The 19,309-nt window shown below is 45.7% G+C and overlaps 1 protein-coding gene across 1 annotated transcript; it reads right to left on the bottom strand.

Annotated features, from left to right (window-relative positions):
- Positions 1-2,356: 2,356 nt before the first annotated feature.
- DOLPP1 (dolichyldiphosphatase 1) lies at positions 2,357-16,876 on the bottom strand. The gene is made up of 8 exons (XM_050981125.1): positions 16,727-16,876; positions 8,502-8,602; positions 6,830-6,914; positions 6,472-6,571; positions 5,626-5,724; positions 4,224-4,352; positions 3,629-3,718; positions 2,357-3,151 (listed from the first exon to the last, which is right to left on the bottom strand). Exons 1-8 carry the CDS (start codon positions 16,800-16,802, stop codon positions 3,115-3,117), a joined length of 717 nt encoding a protein of 238 aa, XP_050837082.1. The 5' UTR covers positions 16,803-16,876; the 3' UTR covers positions 2,357-3,114.
- Between the last annotated feature and the right edge of the window lie 2,433 nt (positions 16,877-19,309).

Below are 19,309 nucleotides of genomic sequence, written 5' to 3' on the forward strand. Positions count from 1 at the left end.
TCAGAAATTCATAGACTGAAAATATTCAGATAACTCTTGGGGTGAGTGCAATTTTTGACACAGCCTGGTAGTGTTGCATGTTTTGCTGGTTAACTGTGTTAAATACTGTTGGGTAGTGGGATCCATGTCATGTAAAGTTTGGAAATGTTTGTTGAATAAACTGGGACACAATAAACAGATAAATGCTACAAAAAGGCTTAAAACTCCTTAAACACTGCAGAAGTTACATAACTGCCCTTAATGGGACAATGTTTGTGTGGGAATAGCAAGAACAGTGAACCACAGCATTCTGTCACCTTCCTTTTATTGTCATATCTCCATCCAGCCCCCTTGAGTACAGGGGAGGAAGAGAAAGCACCTGCTTGCAAAGCCACATATTCCAAAGAAAACATTCAATTTCAGAAAACTAGTGGCAGGAGATTTCATACAAGTGTAGGATAATAAGGCAGAGCTCAAATCTTTATCCTGCACAGCACCATTTAGTTAAGAAAATCCATGGAATCACTAAGGAATTTCTACTGTATATCAAGTATTGCAAAGATTTCTGAAAAGGTACAGCAAAAGTAGGCAAAGATGCAGATTACAAACAACTCAGAGAGAACAGAGGAGAATTTATTACAGTGTCTTACAAGAGCTCTTCTTCCTCTCCCTCACTGCTAAGGATTACTGGAGGAAGCTTGGGTTTGAAGGCAACATGAAGTGGAAAAGCTTTTTACACTGCACTGCTCTCCATGAGGAGATGGACCCTCTTCCCTATGCTCAATAGGTGTTTCCAGATATTTATTTTTTCCAGCAGTCTGTCATAACAGCTCGAGAGGCTGGGGAAGTGCTAAGCCACTCCTGAAGCAATCCACTCCTTCAGCGACCTTGGAAGAGAGGTGTGATCTCTGTTCTGGCTTTGTCAGTGCACTTACAAGAGATATAAAGAGAAAATGAATGGTTTTGCAAGACATAAGTACCAGTTTTCAGACTGAAACATATGGTACCACCATGACACGGGACCTGTCTGATGTCCTGTCTCATCCCAACAGAGCTGGTCTAAGGCAGATCAAATGTTCTTGTGAAAGCTGCAAGATGCCTCTTGATTATGATGCACCTTCAAAGCAGATCCAGTGCTTGGGTCCTTCAGATGTTACAGGATTGCTTATGTTATGCTAAACAGTTCTTAAAAAATTTATATATATATATATATATATACTTGCTGTACCAACTGCAAACAGTTAATTTACTACCCGTAGCTATTTAAACACAGAAATTTAAACAGCCTTCATTCCTGATCTCCTGAATCAGGATCGCTTTCTACAGTTTACACTCTGAGTGTCCAACAGCAGCTCCACACAAACACACAAACTCCTACAGCAACAGGCACAGATGAAAACTTAAAAAAAAATAACCAGGATGAACAGAAAAAAAAAAAAATCTCAACTCAAGCAGCTTTATAATGCAGGAGTCTGATTAAAGTGGAGATAGTAAAACAAGCAGCAAGACTGAGATGTGACAGTCATTTTACCTCTGCTCATGACTGCATCGAAGGCACACCGATGACCTTTGAGCCAGTTCAGAAGCTGTCCTTTATCTGTGAAAGTTCAAGTCAATTGTGCTTTGAATAAATACTTCTCTGTAGTTATACTTGAACTGCTGCATTATATACCAGAAATACAGAAAGTGTCCATGCACAGCCCTGAAGCACTTTGAGTATAGCCCTTGGCAGGTCACTCATGGGTCACAGAGGTCGTAGGCATCACCAGCACACAGAGATGGCAGGCACACTCCCACAGAGACACAGCACCCAGAGCGCCACCGGCCCGACGCAGAATCGCCATGGAAGAAGGATGGAAAGTAAAACTTGCTTGAAGGAGTTCAGCATTCAAGGTTACAGCTGCAGAACCCCAACCAAGCTACTGTGATGGAGCCTCTGCTAAGACAAGTTCCTTATTGGGAGTTCATGGATGGAGTCTAACAGGGCTCTTGAAGGAATAATTCAGAGAGCAGCTGAGCTAGTTATTAGTCATTTGCCTTGTTCATTTGTGGTTGTCACTATGTTCATTCTTAAAAATCCCTCCCTTAAGCTTTAACAGGAAAAAAAAAAATCCAGTGCTTAAGACAGAGACCAGCAACTGAATTTTGTAAGGCTTTGGGCTGACTCTCACTGGAGCACAGCACTGCTTATAACCAACAGGCTTCCCAGTGCCCTCGGCACACTCAGTACAACAAAACTGTACAGATCACAGCAACCCTGAGATAATAAAAGTATAAAGGAAGAGATGGAAAAAATGTGAGATATGTATGATAATCTTGCCATCTAGAAGAGATTCTGAAAAGGATATTCTTGCTAATTACACAACAGGAGCAGCAATGGAAAAAAATTAAGAGTCAGTATATTTGTGTTTTTCCTTTGTTTTACACACACACTCCCCTTAACTGGTTTTTGTGCAGGATTCCCTGCAGAACTGTCACTAGTGTTAAAAATCAGATCTTTATAGTCTGTCTTTTTGTCTGTACAAAGTACAGTTGGAATTGATTTTGATCTCCCAAACTGACTGCAGAAAGGAAAGTCTTCCTCTCCCTTCTGTCTTGGTCACCCCTCCTAGATCCCCTCCCTCCTAAGAACCATGTAAGATTTAGAAGCCCTAATTAAACATGACCAACTTGAAATTATAGTTTTGTCATCTTCTTCCAAAAAAAATGTAAAAAAAAAAAAAGCAAAACACACAATCAACGCCTCACCCACCCCATAAACAATAGTTCCATTTAAAAAAATAAATAAATAGTGTGTATATTTCATGCTGAAAAAAAAAGTCACAGAAAGGATTCGTTTTTGGTTTTCCCTCCCCCAAACACGACACCAGGCATTTTCTCCCCCCTCCCCTGACGTAGACACGATGGTACATCCAACCATGTGCATCTGTGTTCAAAATGAGTTTCTACTCCTGCACGGTCCCACATGCATCAGGGAGCATCCAGCTTAGCTGCTAAAGCAGAGCAAAGGCTTTCAGGTTTTGGGTATGGTCCCTGCCTGTTCCTTTGGTCCGTCTGTAAAAAGGCTCCTTGCTGCTCCCAGGTCTCTGCTCTTGTCTGTCTCTGTTAAAGCGCGCCCTGGTCCCCACGTTCCGGTCACTGCAGCTTCGTACCCAGCTTGCGCTGTCTGTTCCTGCAAGGCAACACAGGCACGGGTGACACACGGGACCTCAGCCCAGGGGGCTGCAACAAACCAGAGGCAAAAACAGGAGGATTAAAGTATGCCTCTGCTTAGCTCCACACAAAACTAGTGTCCCTGCCATATCTGCCAAGCTGATCATTCCTTCCCACTCTCCACACTCCCACAACACCCATCCCATCTTCAGTGTACACAAGCTCATGTGTGGATGCAAGATTATAAACAACTGCTTGCAAAAACCATAAGCCAGGGAGCTGAAATGCTATTTAACTGAGATTAAATTCTTGAATCACACCCTCTCCAGACTCACCTTTCAGGTGCAATCATTAACCCACAACTTGGTATTTCCTCACTTCAAGCTATTCTACCCACAGCAGCTGAAAATTATCAGCTACATATCAGAAAATTAATTAATAACTGCATCTGAAAGGTCAGAGCAGCTACAGCTCCTCCACTCCCAACAGAACTTACCTTGCTTCTGCTCTTGTGACTGTGTATTCAAACCACAGGATGTTAGGAATGAGGCTGGTATCTCGGATTAAAAAGAACTCTGAAATTGGCCTGAAAAAGGACAATGTGGTGGAAAGAGAGAAATAATTAGACTTTCTTCACTGGAATTTTGATTAAAAAAAAAAACAAAAACAAAACAAAACCTGCTCTACTTAACAGTACTATTCTATCACTTCAGGCTTCGTTACACGTTAAAAAAACATTTTTTCTTTCCTTTTGCAATATTTCCAGATTATATTACATGTAAATAGCTCTGCAATTTGACTGGGTCGTTAGACATTCATTAAGAAAGGTCTGCTGTTCATCTTGCAAAGCTCCTCCAGCAGGCTGCCACACCTCAAAGCTTTAGCAGGGCTTTACAAAATGTAGCCATTGAGTGAATTCCCTCTTCCCCACCCTTATCAAGGACATATGATCCTTTGTATATATGCATGCACAAAAAAACAAGGAGGAAAAAAGTAGGTTACACAACAGCCAGTATGCAAAACTAGGACAGAGCCCAGGAATTCTCATTTCTAACATCCATAACAAACCTCCACAGAATACAGAGACTTACCACGCAGCTATCCTCGGGAAGAGGGGAGTTAGGATCTCCTGTGTGAAGGCAAACCAGGCTATGGCCATGATGCTTCCTGCCACACCTCCATATAGGACTTGGCTCCAGGTGTGGTAAAGCAAATAAACCCTGCAGTGGAAGAGAAGAGTCACCAGACAGGCTTTAAAACAAAAGGAGCCAAGATTCAGGAGCTGAGGCATCACTGGACCCACAGACGTGGGTGCAAGTTATCGTCCAGATGTTAAAAGTGGGTGTCTTTTTTCAGTAAAAAGCTGGCAAAAATAGTGGGGGGAAAAAAACTGGGGAAAATTCTTTCCTGCTACAGCAGTTTCAGCTTGGAGCACTTCTAGTTTGAGCTTAACTCAATAACCCTCCACATTCTTCTTCATCCATCTTTGGATCAGCTGAAGAACTAATACTGTTAGTTCCCACAAGAAACTTTTCAGAAGGCAGTAACAGGACAAGTCTCATCCAGGCCACCAAAGCTGAGGCTTAAAGGCTTTTAAGAACACAAACAGCATTTTTTTTGTGATTTTGGTGCTCTCCAATGTGACAGGCACAGAGACTGCATGACCAGTGTGCTCACTGTGACTGCAGCCACTCAGAGCTGCACTGTTGGCGGGCTATGTGTGCACAAGCTACATTCAAAATTTTTTTTCCTCACATATCATTATGATCATCTTATCTGACCTTCTGTCTAACATAGGTCACTTGATTTCCTCTAATTTTGTTTTAATTAGACCATATACCTCTGACAAATTTGTCCTGTCAGGCTTTTAAAATAATTAGTAATAAGTAATCAGCTGTAGCGTACAGTCAACTGTGCCAACAGGTAATTACTTTCCTGTGGAAAATGTGACCCTATTTCTAGCTTGAATTCATCTGTTTTTCCAATTACTGGAGCTCACTTTACATTTAATCTACTAAAGAGAAAAAAAAAATCACAATTACAGTTCCATTTTCTTTATCCATCTCAATACAACTAAATCTTGCCAACAGCTATAAACGTTTTGATTAACTAATGCTCAAGCAAAACAGTGGGATTGATCAACTAAGTAGCCATCCACATGCTGCAGATGCTGCTGTGCCTAGGTATGGGGCAATGCCCCCACACTTAGTGCTGGAAAGAGGGCGAGGCAGTGAGGCTGGATGGAGCATGGCACCGGAGCCCATGGGGAATTGGCACAAGCTCAGCTGATCTGGGGTTTTGTAAATGCTTGTGAAGCACCACACATGTAGCACTTTTGTTTATTGGGTCTCATGGCAACACTTCTACAACACTCTGACTCCTACAGCACAGTGCAGAATTAGGTGGGAAAGGCAGGATAAGGAATGCCAGGGCTGCTGGCTGGGACAGGCCACAAGACTGTGTGAGAGCAGAAGAGAAACAGTTGCTCCATACCTACTATATGAGACTAGCAAAGCCACTGTGACGAGGCAGATGGACAGCACATGTCGCCATAGCAAATCCAGAAACCTCGCGTTGTTTGTTTGGTGCATTCTGAAAGAGATGGAGAGCCATTAGCACAGGGCAGGGAGCTGAGCACTCCTGACCTCCCTCCCTCTGAAACCCTAGGGAAGCTTTACTCCACTGGGGTCATGGGCAGCTCAATCCCATCCCAGCAGCAATCTGTCCCACTGGCAGCAGTTAAAGAGCAGCCAAGAAGCCAAAGGTGTTTCTCTCCAATTGTGAACAGGGATTGCTGTGATGGAAGGCAGGATGCTCACACTGATGTGAGAGGCACGTGCTGAGCACATGCAAGAGGGAGCCAAGACAGAGTCCCTCCATCACCCACAGAGCCAGGAGGAACTATAAGTTTGTCTTCCTCCATCGAGAGCCACAAGACAGAGCCATGCTCCAACAAGAATTTCATTAAAGCACAGGTAAACCCAGTACTTGGTAAGGGAAGTCAACTAAAAAGTCACGCAACTGGACAGCTGGTATTATCCAAAAGATTGTAGATAACCCCACTGAAACTGAGACAAAATGAGAAAGCAGCTCTTCATTTCTCCTCCCTATCCTCCACCTCCTCCCTCACACTGGGGCACCATCATAGCTTAGAAAAAGAAACTCCAGCCCTACACTCAGATTGAGACAGACATACTCCAATCCCACCCAAGCCACAATAAATTGTGCAGGTCCTCAGATTTAGTTCCATTATCCCACTCAAGTGGCACCCAGCAAGGGAGCCACCCATTTCAGGTGTTTCAACATATTAACAGCCAAAACCTGACCCAGAATTTTTACCTTAAATAAAGGAACAGAAAAGAATAGACAGAGAAAAACCACATGAATTGGGAGTGGCTGGATGGCATCCCATATTTTGTGGTCACTGTTGAATGGGCTTCTGGGAAGAGAAGAAAAAAGAATATGGTCAAGGTAGGGTCAGCAGCTGGAACACTCCAGATGAGAAGCCAGCCCATGCTGCTGAAGCATGCACAAAGTTCACAGGACACGTCCCTGCTCAGGAGGCTCTGTCAGCCTTTTTGCACCCAAACATCCACAGCCAACACGAGGCAAAGGGGGAAAAACCCTCTAACCCCCCCGAGTCAGCATTCCACCCAAAACTCCCCTGACACCACCACACTCATGGTCCACACCCTACCTTCGCACGGCCGAGGCTCCCGGATTACATTTTTTATTAACCAGTTCACTGCCTCGTTGAACACCAGCCCTCCCAAGAAAGAGATCTGTGAAGGCAAGACAGCTGTGTCATCCCCTCTAAGAGATCCTTCTACTTACCAGGCTCTCTCTGTTGACAAAACCCCAAACACTATGCTTCTAATTTTCTTTTTTGACTACTAGAGTTAAAACCAATGGCTTCCAAATTCTATACCTGAGAAGAAAAGCATTTATTTTCATCTCACTTTATATTTGGCAACATATTGTATACATGAAGCTTTTCAGCAGCTGATACACAGAAAGACAAAAATGACACAGTAGGGCACTTCTGCCAGCACCTTGCACCAGTGAGTGCAGAAAGTGACCTTTTTAATAGGGCAGGTTCTGGGAACTGGCTTTTCCCAATGACCAACAGGGGGAGTACAGACACTGTTATTTGGGTAAATAGTTTAAAACAAAGGTGACTTTTTAGGCTTTCTGGCTTTTTCTTCTATGAATATTTTCATCTTGAAGCTGCTGTCTTCAGTCTAAGATGAATTCACATTCTGAGCTAAGCCAGACCTGGTAGCATTTATTTTTGCTCTTCAACTTCACAGTTCATACACCTCCCCTAAATTAGTCCTGCTGCTGTGATCAAATTCCCAGCTGGTGATGACACTGCCTCCTTAGCACTCAGTCCCATTCCACATGATGAAGCAATTTTTCACTCCACATCATGAGCCACAGATCAGGCTGCTGCAAGGCAGCCAGGGTCTCTCTCTAGACCAGTGGTGTCTTCCCACATGAAGAACAGAGAATCAACCTCAACACTTGTCTTGCTACCAACACCAAGCAATTGAGAAACCTATAAATCTATGCAATAGTTACTCTGGCTTCTTTTCTCTTTTGGGTCAACACAAAACCTTTGAGTTGTCAAAGCTGTACAGTTGCCTTCCCTAGTTAAAAGTTCCCTATTCCCAGGTCCCTTGGGCCACTGGTTCCCATGACACTGTGGCCCTACGTTCAAAATGTGCTGTCAAAATCCTTTCAGTGGCCCCTGTTTTATCTGTTTACTGAGGACAAATGCTACAGGAGGTTTATACGTCCTAGAGGGAGTTTATTCATGACACTGATTCCCAACTACCTGGCAGAGCAGATAAAAAGCATTTTAAGAATTTGGATTGAAACAAGTCTCTTCTGCCCCTGGTATTCAACTCACATTTGAAATACAAGCCCTTAAAGACAGATCCACTCCCTTGGAAAGCTGTAGGTTTTGTTTTTATCCCCTTTTCTGCCTCAGTAGCTCAAAGAAAGTGCATCCCCCTGAGTTACACACACCATTTCCTGCATATGCTGCCCAGTGCTATGATCCTACTGGATCTTGGGAGTGTTCCCACTCTGCAACAGCATTCTGTACTTCCTCAGACATCTCCCTCGATGGCTCTGGACAGATAATGTCCAAAACACACCAGCATAACAGAGAAGTCAGAAAAGGCTGAGCAGCCTTTTAACCTGGTACGGGTGCTAAGTGTCTCCTGCTGTTCCCTGACAGGAAGATGGCTTTCCTCAGCTTGCTCCTTTTAGAGAGAAAAAGAAGTGTGAATACAGGAGCCCCAGGTGACAAAGGAAAAGAGTTTTGTCATAAGGAGAGGCTGGGAAGGGAGAGAAGGACTCACCGTGTGAAGCTCTCTCTTGAATATGATGAGTGTTACAAAGCCAACAATAATGAATATTGGACCAAGACTCAAATAAGCTAAAAGCTGGCCAGAGAAATCACCTGGGGAAACAAACAAGAGAAAGAAATCAGTGTGAACTTCACAGGTACTTGCCAGCCACCACAATATGGGTCAGTCAGAGCCTTGCATCACAGAGCAGAGGGGCAAACTCGGCAGTGCAGCAAGTCCCTGTGTTCCAGAATGACAGAGGAGCTGAGGCAGGGAGACAGCAGTGCTTCCATGGAGGTTCAAAATCAAGGGTGAAAGGAGCCTGGAATCATCCAGCAGAGATTTACACCCAGTTTACAACAATAACCATGGGTGTGGGCCTAGAGCCACTTCAATTCAACATGAGCACAGGCTGCTGCAGAAGAGGCAGCATCTTTCCCTTCCCCTCATTCCTATTTCTTCTCTGAGCCAGCAAAGAGGCCCCAAACAAATCCTTTCCCACACCCTCACTAAAATGGGTTAGTTTTCAGCTGGATCAGCTTCCTAATCTGTCTCACCATGTGTCTGCATGAACACCAGCATTAGCAAAATGGGAAGGAAATAAATAGCTAAACATAGCAGGAAATGTCAGAGAAATAAAGGAGACTCTGCCTTTTTAACCAGTAGTCCACTTGTACCACACAGAGGGGGATTTGGGCCTCCAACCCAAATAATTAACAGTCTAGTTATCCCCCAGGGAAAATCAGGGAGCTGCAATGGGACCTCACAAAGGTCATAAGGTCCCTCAAAACCTTTATTCTGAACTACAACAGACACAGAAGTGGGCAGCAACAGTAAGGAGCAGCTGTGCATTTTGATCCCAATTTCTCTTGCCTCTCTTCCCCAAAAAGGGACACATACAGAAGTATCTGGAGAAAAGATGTCAGCACAAATTCCGAGGACACAAAAAATTATCAGAGCAATTTTGCTCCAAATCAGCAATTTGTATGAGAAGAGTGAGAACTGTCTGCCAAAGAATCTTTAAATACAGAAGTCACTACAAACTCATTGTATGAACCCAGCAAGCAGCAGAAGAGATGGGTACTTTGAGTATTGGTTCTCACAGACCAGATCCTCTCCATCCCATCACTGAACACAAAAGGCTCAGCCCCCACATAAATTTGTCCTTCTTCCCTCCTCTCAAAAGGAAACAGGATGCCTCTGCAAGTCTGAGCATTGGACTCATTCCTAGATCAATTCCACTGCAAGACACCCAGGCTCCCCAGCCCACACACCCACATTTCAAAGCAGCACTTGGTGAAAAGGACTTTAACCTCAGCCTCTGAGTGCTGGAACTGATAAAAAAAGAAGTTATTGCCCTTTCACAACAAAGTTCATGCTGCTGATGTTATTGCCACATAGTTGTGGTTACATCAGGTATAGTGCATGGAAGCCTCTGGAATTCCAAACTCTGGGTTAAATTTGGGAACCAGCAACATCATCAGCAAGGATTATTAGCAGGAGTTAGGTGAAAGGAGGAAGATTTGGAGGACAAAACCCCCAGGCATGCTGGGTTTCCACTGAAATGAGGCTCTGCTTTGGTTTTAACCTGAAAAGAGTTGGAAGATGTTGAATTTGAAACTTTTCTTGCTCCATATGGCAGGTTTGTCTTGCATCAGGTGCATTCCAAATGCTCCCAAAGCAATGGATTATGGTAACACAAAGGGGATCTAAGTGACAGTATCAGTTACTTGGCAATAGACAATCAAGCCCCTTATGATTTTACATAAATCACAAACTCTCAACAAAATGAGTTCTGTCATCAATGATGAGGGAATTCATGAGAGAAGCCACCTTGTCAAGAGACAATTAAACTACCCTGAAAGCCTTAGGAATACTATCCAAAAGCCTCAATTCCAGCATTGCCAAATAAAGAGAGCTCATCTTCAAAAGATCACCATGTTTCAGATCACTCACTCTGTTAATCCACAGTACATAAAGGCTTAGCACTTCCACATTAAAACCCATAATTTTGTCAAGTAGAAATAAAACCAGATTATTTATCTTCTCAGAGGGTTCTATTTCTTGTGCAGATGGTGGAAAGGCACTTAAACAAGTAGTCTTTTAATTTAAATAGGATCAGCAGTAGCAAACTCAAAATCCTCTGTTATGTTACATGATAACATTCCCAAAAAATCAAATCACCCAGGCTTCACAAGCACAAAAACCACACCTGAGAGGGGAACCAGACACCATCAGTCCCAGATGTGCCTACAGGCACCAAGTCCTTCACTCAATCCTAACACAAAAGCTCCTCAAATATTTCAGCAGTCCATTTAGAGCAGATATCACTAATAGCACTTCATGTTCCTGTGGCTAATGGCAATTAAACACAGTCACAGTCTGAAGCCACTTTTTCTACAGAGGAGGCAAATAGACAGCTGGGCACTGAAGGCAGCACTGGAGCTACCCCAGCCATCACAAACAGCCCCACTGGATCAGCAGCTCAAGGCAGAGCTTCAGTGACTAACCCAGCTCGGAAAGGACTGGAAATCCCCAGTGGAGGAGGCAAAGTGAGCTCTGAGAGAAAGGCCAGCACTGCTCAGTGCTCCAGGGGCCTTGGAGCGTGATTACTTCTGTCACTCCTGTCTCCTCTCACGCTCCAGTGCGCTCTGAGACTTATTCCCAGGGAAAGGAGACGTGCAGGAGAACCACAGTTTAAAGTCCAGTCAGATCTAGCAAGCATCACCCCTGCCTTTTTTTATAAAAAATTAATTTCCCTTTAATTTGCTAAACTTGGGAATTTTAAAGCAGTTCCTCCAACCAGCAGGAACAGACGTAAAATCTCTGCAAAAATGCAAAAGGAGAATCTACTTAATACATATCTTGGGTTTCATTTAGTTTTAAATTCTGCTTTGTTAAAGTCCAGCTTTCCCTGGATATTATTTGGAGCTCAAAAAGCAAAAATAAAGGATGCAACTACCCCATTTTTGGGCAGCCAAGAGATAAGTGCGTGCAGCACTATACGTAGCTCAGACACACGTTATTTTTTCAGCCTTCATTCAGCATCTACTTCTGCTCCAATTCAACATTTTACCCAGCATCCTGTCAGTAGAAATAGCTGAGCTTCACCACATCTACTTAACCTGTATAGGATGTAAAAATGTGAATCAACAGCCCCCAACCACATCCTACCACAAGACTGAGCTTTGCCACCACCACTTCCTATTGAAGGATCTATTTGTGGCACTGCCACTGGTTTTGTGTTCTTGGCTAAGTGCACATGTGCAAGTTGCACAGACAACATGCAGTGTATGTGTCTCACTAAATATTCATGATATAAAAGAGTTGTTTCCTCTGCTTGTGCATATGCCCATAACTTGAGCTGGGGGACAGCAATAATATCTACAGCAGGCTTCAAATTATGGCACAAAGGCAGGAATCAGACATAACTTCTGCAGGGAGATTAAACATAAACCCTGCATTAAAGCAGCCAAACAAGAGTGGGATCTGCTTCTTCCAAGAGATACTGCTTAGCTCTGGAATGAGCCCTGACTTGTGAGCTCCCAGCTCACACAGGACCACAGGAGGGTTATCAGAACAAACATTCCTATAGGAGCTGCGTGTGCTGATACTGAACAGCAACAAGAACTGCTGAGCCAAAGCACAGACACAGCACCTTTGAACCTCTTTATCCACTGCACACCTGCCTCTCCAACTCTGGCTGGCTGTAGGAAACATCCTGGACAAACTGGGAAAATGGGAATATTCTGTCATTTTGCAGAGAAAAGGTTTGGCACACCAGGTTTCTCCCCTTAAAGAATTTGTCCAGTGTGAGAAGGTCCAGAAAGTCCCAGAGCTCTAAGAATCCCAGCTGCACTGAAGAGAGGAAGTTTTCTTTCTTTTCTCCAAATAATAATAAAAAAACCCAAACAAACCAGGAACTCAATGTTTCTCCAGTGAAACTCACCCTACAGGCAGGAAGTCCCTGAAGATGAGTTTTAAGTCTGCAGCACAAAGTCATCCCATGCAAAGCAATGCATACGGGAAAAAACAACCCTAATTATACCCATGACATGACAGGATTTAGTTCAGTTGTTATCAAACAAAAACCCTCAGACTCAGTGTGTGCCAATACCTTCAGAGTAGCATCCAGTGCTCTGAAGCAGTCAAAAAGGCAAGCAGAACATTTTTAAGAGCACAACAGAAGTTACTGTTACAGCACTATAAAAATTTATTATGCAATTGTGGTGTCACCAGCTAAAAAGGGAGAGTACATACAGAAAAGGCAAATAGAATGGGGACAAAGATAAATATGCAACAGCAGCCATTCAGAAAACACCAAATAAATCAGATTTTCAGCTGAAAAAGGAAAACAGATGATACAACAGCTCTATGAAGTCATGAATTATATGGAGAAATTGACAGCAAACAATTGCTGCCTCTCACTGCACATGAGAGAGTGTTTGATGAAATTACTGAGCAGTGGACTTAACAGAAAAGAAACAACAACCACATTAAGCTAGAAAGCTCAGTGCCAAAGATACCGTGAGATCCAAAGCAGAAATGGATTCAAAGAACAATTAGAGATACAGCTTTTATACATCCATCAAAGGACTTCACAGTCCTGATGCAATCACCAGCTCATTACTGGAAGGACATAGGGAAGAAGGATTATTCCTGCCTACCTGCCAGCAACCTGACACTATGCCAGATCATTCCTTGGTCTCACCAAAACAGAGCTGGTAATATGAAAAGCTCCAGGATCAAAAAATTCCAAAAGCAGCATCAGGATGATATTTTTACAGGCTGTCCTCTGCAGCAGCGTGCTTTAGCACACGCAGCCAGCACTGCCATGGCTGATTTTTTTTCTCCCTATGTTTAATCCTAACATTCCCTATGGGTAGTATTTCAGTCAGGTCTCCAAGACTGCATTCCTCAGACCAGTCTGCAGTTGATTACCACAGCATTCATTTGCTGTTTCTCATTTGTTTGGCTCAAAGTGGACATCACAGAAAGCCCTGGAGAGCTGTGTAGCCACACAAGCAACTGGGGATGAGTTTGATGTATCACTAGTGATAAGGAAACATTATATCAGAACAGGGAGCACCTTTCTGGAGACACCTCTCCCCTTCACAATTAGAAGCAGAAGCCCAAATCCAGGCTTCATCTGCCAGGCAGAAATCAGCAGTGACAGCATTTTACCTGGCCCCAGGGAGCAGGACCATCACCCATGGCAGATGAAAGCTGGGGTTCTGCACTGGAAATCTTTAAAGATGTGAGATTTTCAGAAGCAGTTGCCACAGCAGCTCAGCAGCCTCTGGGATCAGCCAAGAGCCGAAGCTGTTTGCCACAGAGCAGTACATGACATGCCAAGACAGTTTAATAATTGATGCTGGTAAAAGCAGGATCCATTTCTCGTTCCGACCCTCTCAGCAGCACAAGGCTACATTAACTCCACTGTGCTGAGCCTGCTGCCAACATCACTCCTTTATAAATATACATTACCTAGGCACTTTATGGACCTGGAGTTCAGATGTGCCCAGGCTGAATGTAAACAGCTTTCTAAATAAAGTTAAGAGCACTTTCCCCAAATCCAGGTAAAAGCTTCAGATCTATGGTTTACTGCAAGTCACTATTTTAGACCAAAATGTTGTCTACCTTGCCTTAGTAAAGCCTTTGACACTGCTTTCCACAGCATTCTCCTGGAGAATATCCACAGCTTGGATAGGTGCTCTGTTTTTCAGGTAAAAAACCTGTCCAGGCCCAGACTGGTGGGGAATGGACCTAAATCCAGCTGGGGCTGAGTTCAGTTCTGAGGCAGGTTCTCTTTCATATGTTTATTAAAGAACTGGCCAAGGAGATCAAGTGCACTCTCACTTCACTGATGACACCAAGTCTCCCTGTGCTGGACACTGCTAAGGCCCCACCTCAAATCCTTGGGGCAGCTTTTGCCCCTCACAACAAGAGAGACATTAAGGGACTGAAGCATGTCCAGAGGGAACGGAGCTGGGGAAGGATCTGGAGCACCAGGAGCAGCTGAGGGAGATGGGGGAGCTCAGCCTGGAGAAAAAAGGAGGTCTGGGGGGACCTTCTGGCTCTGCACAACTCACTGACAGCTGAGGGGCTGGCATCAGGCTCTGCTCCCAGGGAACAGGGACAGGAGAAGAGGAAGCAGCCAAAAGTTGCACCAGGAGAGGTCTAACTTGTATATCAGGAAAAGCTTCTTCACAGAAAGTGTTGTCCAGCCCTGGCACAGCTGCCCAGGCAGTGGTGGACTCCCTGTGCCCAGAGGGATTTAAGAGCTGTGTAAATGTGGCTCTTGAGGATGGGGTTTAGTGGTGGCCTTGGCAGTGCTGGAGGAACAGCGGGACTTGGTGATCTCAGGGGCTTCTCCAACTTAAATGATTCTATGAAAATAAATTAACAAACTTTTATACCTCCAGCTGTTTTATGGTTTTAGTCCTTTGTCTCCACTTTGTAGGCTTTCATAAACTCATGTTTTACCCAAGATAAACACAATGCCCATCCCCTCCAAACACAACTCTAAGCTGGGTGGTGATTTACCCCTCCAGACAATCATCTCCCTTTGCCTGTCTAAAGAGCTCTCAACACAGAGAGAAAATATTCAGGTTATGTCACACTGTTCAAGATCTGACAGATAACCCTAGTGCAGGGATTTCCACCACCTTCATTTCCCAAACCAATCCAACAACTGGAGCACAGGACACTCTGTGTATACTGCCAGGTTCAGATAAGGAGATAAGACACAAAGATGAATATATCAGTACTACTGGCAAGATTATTTCCCATCTCTCCCAAACTGACACATTAATATATTTGAGAAGGGGGATGGCAGAGGAGCTGACAGTGGAAAGAGAGAGAAAATGAAATGCCAGTATTTCACATAAAGCATCACAGAAAACCATGAAACATCCATAAGGGGGAGGGCCAAGAAATAATGTATCTCCAGTGCCAGATATTTTTTCAGTGTTGCCACATTTCAAGTCTCCTAGCTAAATGGGCACTTTGAACCCAGAAGATCCCTAAGCACTTTAAAAGCTTTAGGAATTGCACTGCTGAGAGGAGCTTTCATCAGGAACTAAAATCCAGGACATATGACAATACTCCATGGCAAGCTGGGGGCTCACTAGAACTGGAAATACTGAGAACACTGTTTAGACAATATTTGGATTTTAAGCAAATTGTTAATGCTAGAACTCTGACACTTCATTTTTCTATTATCTCTGATTATAACAAGCACCCAAACCCAGCAGAGCACAAAGCACCCACAGGAGCCTCCAAAGGACCACAGGCACTTATGGGACACAGTTTAGGCAGCTGAACACAGACCCATTTGCTCTTACACATCAGGAATTCATTCCACCTGGTGTGCAGGACCTTTGTGGGTCATACCTGTCCCAGCTGGAACAGCCCATCCTGTACTCAGGCACTTACTGCTCCTCAACGCTACCAGGACACAAACCCACCTTGCCAAAAGCTGAGCCACAAAACCTCCTGTGCCTGGAACCCTCGGGGCATTTCCCTCAGCGCTGACTGACCAAAGAGCTCCCAGGAACAGCACCAGAACCACGGGGACAGGGACACGCTGCCAACCCCACTGCCAGCACAGCCCCCAAACTCCCCCGGCAGCCGAGCCCACCCAGGGCACACGGCCACCCTGGCACATCCCCGCTCCCTCAGGGGGCACGAGGGCCTCAGAGTCCGCTGGAACGGTGACACACCGACCCAGACCCGCAACGCCCGGAGCAGGGAGGTGACACCGACACCGGCACGCTGCCGGGGCAGCAGCGGGAGCTGCGCACCGTGGGTGGGACCCTCGCCTCGAAGCCGGGGGCACCGCACATGGCCAGAGGGCTGCAGGGGTAGCGAGGCGGCGGTGTGGAGCGGGCAGGGCGGCAGTGGAGGGCCGGGCGGCTCCGGGATCCCCGGGACCGAGCCGCGCCCCCCGAGCCCATTCCCGGTCCCCTTCCCCGTGCCCCCCTCCCGCAGCCCCCCAGCCCGGAGCCCCCACCGCGCATGCGCAACGCCGCTCCCGCCGCGGCTCCCAATCTGGCAGAGCGCCTCGCCGCCCCCAACGCGCACGCGCGCCCTGCCGCCTCAGCACTGCTGCTCAATGGCTCACTATTTGGCAGCCGCCAGCGCGGCCCTCGGCGGCGCCGTGGGGCGGCGGGAAGGGGCCCGCCGCGCCCGGAGGTGCAGTGGGGGGGCCCGGCGGCGGCGAAACGGAGCGTTACCTGCGGGATACTCGACGTGAGTGAGGGAGACCGGCCGCCACGGCGCGGGCAGCGAGCACTCCCCGACTGCGGCCATCTTACCCGGATACCGGGCCGGGCCGCTACGGCCAATCGGGACGCTCTTGAGGGGCGGTGCGGCCAATGGGCGGGGGCGCGGGGAGCGGTAGGCCAATGGCGGCGTGCGGCAGGTGAGGCGCCGGGCAGCCCAGCACCGCCCAATTAAACATCCAGCCCGGGGAGCGCCTCAGCCAATCGGCTGGCGGCACCGCAGCCCGGTAGTGGGCGGGCGCAGGGAGCTGCACAGCCAGTCGGTGGAAAGGCGGGCTGCACGACGTTTCGTCATTGGCCAGCGGTGCCGTGCGGATGGGCCAATCAGCAGCTCGTCCTGTCGCCAGTTCTCAGCCAATCAGCGGAGGCGCTGGCGCGGCGGGCGCGGGGCGCTGAGGCGGGGGCTCGGCGGGAAAATGGCCGGGCTGGGCTCCCCTCAGAGCCCGGCGGGAACGGCCCGGGCTCCTCTCACATCCCTGTGCTCGGGGTGACCGGCCCCAGGTTCCCCTCACACCTCGGCGGGAAGAGCCCGGGCTTCCGTCACATCTCACACCCCGCGGGTTCCCGCTCTGGTGCTGCCCCGGCTGCCCTCACACCCCGCTGCAGCTGCCACAGTTGCTGTTAAAAAAAAAAATAAATCAAACCAAGAAACAAACAAAAAAAAAAAAAAAAAAAAAAACCGAAAATACGAAGAAAAAAAAAAAGAAAATAAGGATTTAAATGAGAATAGTTCATTTCAGAAGGGTATTACTACATTCAGCTCTACATCACAGCATCTACATCACTGCCCTACCCTGGCACATTTCTCGGCCTCACACAGTGATTCACTGGTAACGTCTAAGTCCCGTTGAAAGTGAATATTTGGATTTTTTTATATAACACCTAGGAACCACAGGTGTAAAGAATGAGCAGCTCCTGTGTGGGGGTGCACACGTGAAAATAAAAACCTGAAATAAAGTCATCGAATCTCAAAATGGTTTGTTTGAGAAGACACCTTAAGGCCCATCTCATTTCACCCCTGCCATGGCAGGGACACCTTCCACTAGTCCAGGAGGCTCCAAGCCCTGTCCAACCTGGCTTTACTCACAGGGAAAAATTTATTCCTAAGTCCTGGCAGAAAATCCTTTAAAGATTCTGCAAAGGCCAGGCAAACATCCAGTCCAGGTCATACTTTCCCCTTCCAAATACCTTTAACTACTCCAATAACTTTGAAGACCAAGCCAAAAGGAGTGCTCCCATATGTGACCCCAGAAATAAGACTTACCTGGGGAGCCTCAGGAAAAGCAGAACATGGAGCAGCATTGGACAGAAAAGCTTTCAGAAGGCAAATCCACCTTCAGACCAAACATCCAAAGTTAATTCAATATTTTAAAAAAAACTTATAGAAAAATAAATATACAAGAGACCCACACAAAGTGATCAACAAAGGCATGGGGGTGCCTTTAGTCTGTGTCAGGGAAGCACATGGACCAGGATTTCTATCCTGTTAATTAAGATTTCAAAAACGGTAGAAAACTCCTTTTCCTGCAGTTGTAATATGCCCTCTTCAATTATGATTATATCCCATTAATTTCAACAAGCTCTTCATAGCTGACATTCTCCCTGGCATTTCAAGAAGTAAAATAGCATTAAAGTCTTATTATTTGGAAAGAAAGAGAAAATATTTACTGCAGGAGCTCAGTTCATCGCGGAAGACTGCTATGAGGGAGCATGAGTGATTTACTCCTTTCATTATTCAAGTTAAATAAATCTCCTCCTTTACAAGCTATTGAATGTAGAGTTATGCTGGCAGAGTGGATTACATTTGATCTATGTACCATGACAAGTACTGAAAATTGTGGGCTTCATTGCTGTATTCACCCACTCCTTCCTGAACAGGAGAAAAAAGTGTCAATACACGGAGCAGCCTTTGCTCTGTGCCTCAGCACAAGAAAGCACAAAGCTGCTCTGGAGCTGTAATGAGTGTGGAGTCTGACTCCATGGAAACTGAGATAAACTCCTTTTAACTCTCTCTACTAATGATCAGGGTGTGGCGTGAGACAAAAATTTTCCTAACCATGAACATTTTATTTGCATATATCCAAATTCATGACAGGCTTGCATTAATGCTAACAGGGTCTCGTTTTCACTTTCTTTATTTTTAAGTGTAGGGATGAAATTTTAATCACTGTGGAAGAATCAGCCAATCTGATTCAGTCTGGTTTCTCTATCGTTTGAAAATGAAAGTACTTAAATCCACTGTAGTTGTTTCAGGAGAGCAAGAAGATGATTTTCTTGCCTTGCTCGGCAGATAAGCAGCTCTGATACCAACCCACAGGCTTTAGTCTGGGTTTCACAGAGTTTGGGAAGCTGGTAAATGCTGCAGGAACTTGGACAATGTTTAAGAGGTTCTGCTCCTCACTGGGATTTCTGTTATCTCTTCATCACAGCCTACTCACACCACACCCCAACACAGCCAAACCACCACAGAAAAATCTGAAAAATGAAACCCCACAGTTTCCAACCACAGCTCAAAGTACAAGGAGTTGTTATAGC

The sequence above is a fragment of the Serinus canaria genome, chromosome 17 (genome assembly GCF_022539315.1).
Source record: "Serinus canaria isolate serCan28SL12 chromosome 17, serCan2020, whole genome shotgun sequence".
Taxonomy (NCBI): domain Eukaryota; kingdom Metazoa; phylum Chordata; class Aves; order Passeriformes; family Fringillidae; genus Serinus; species Serinus canaria.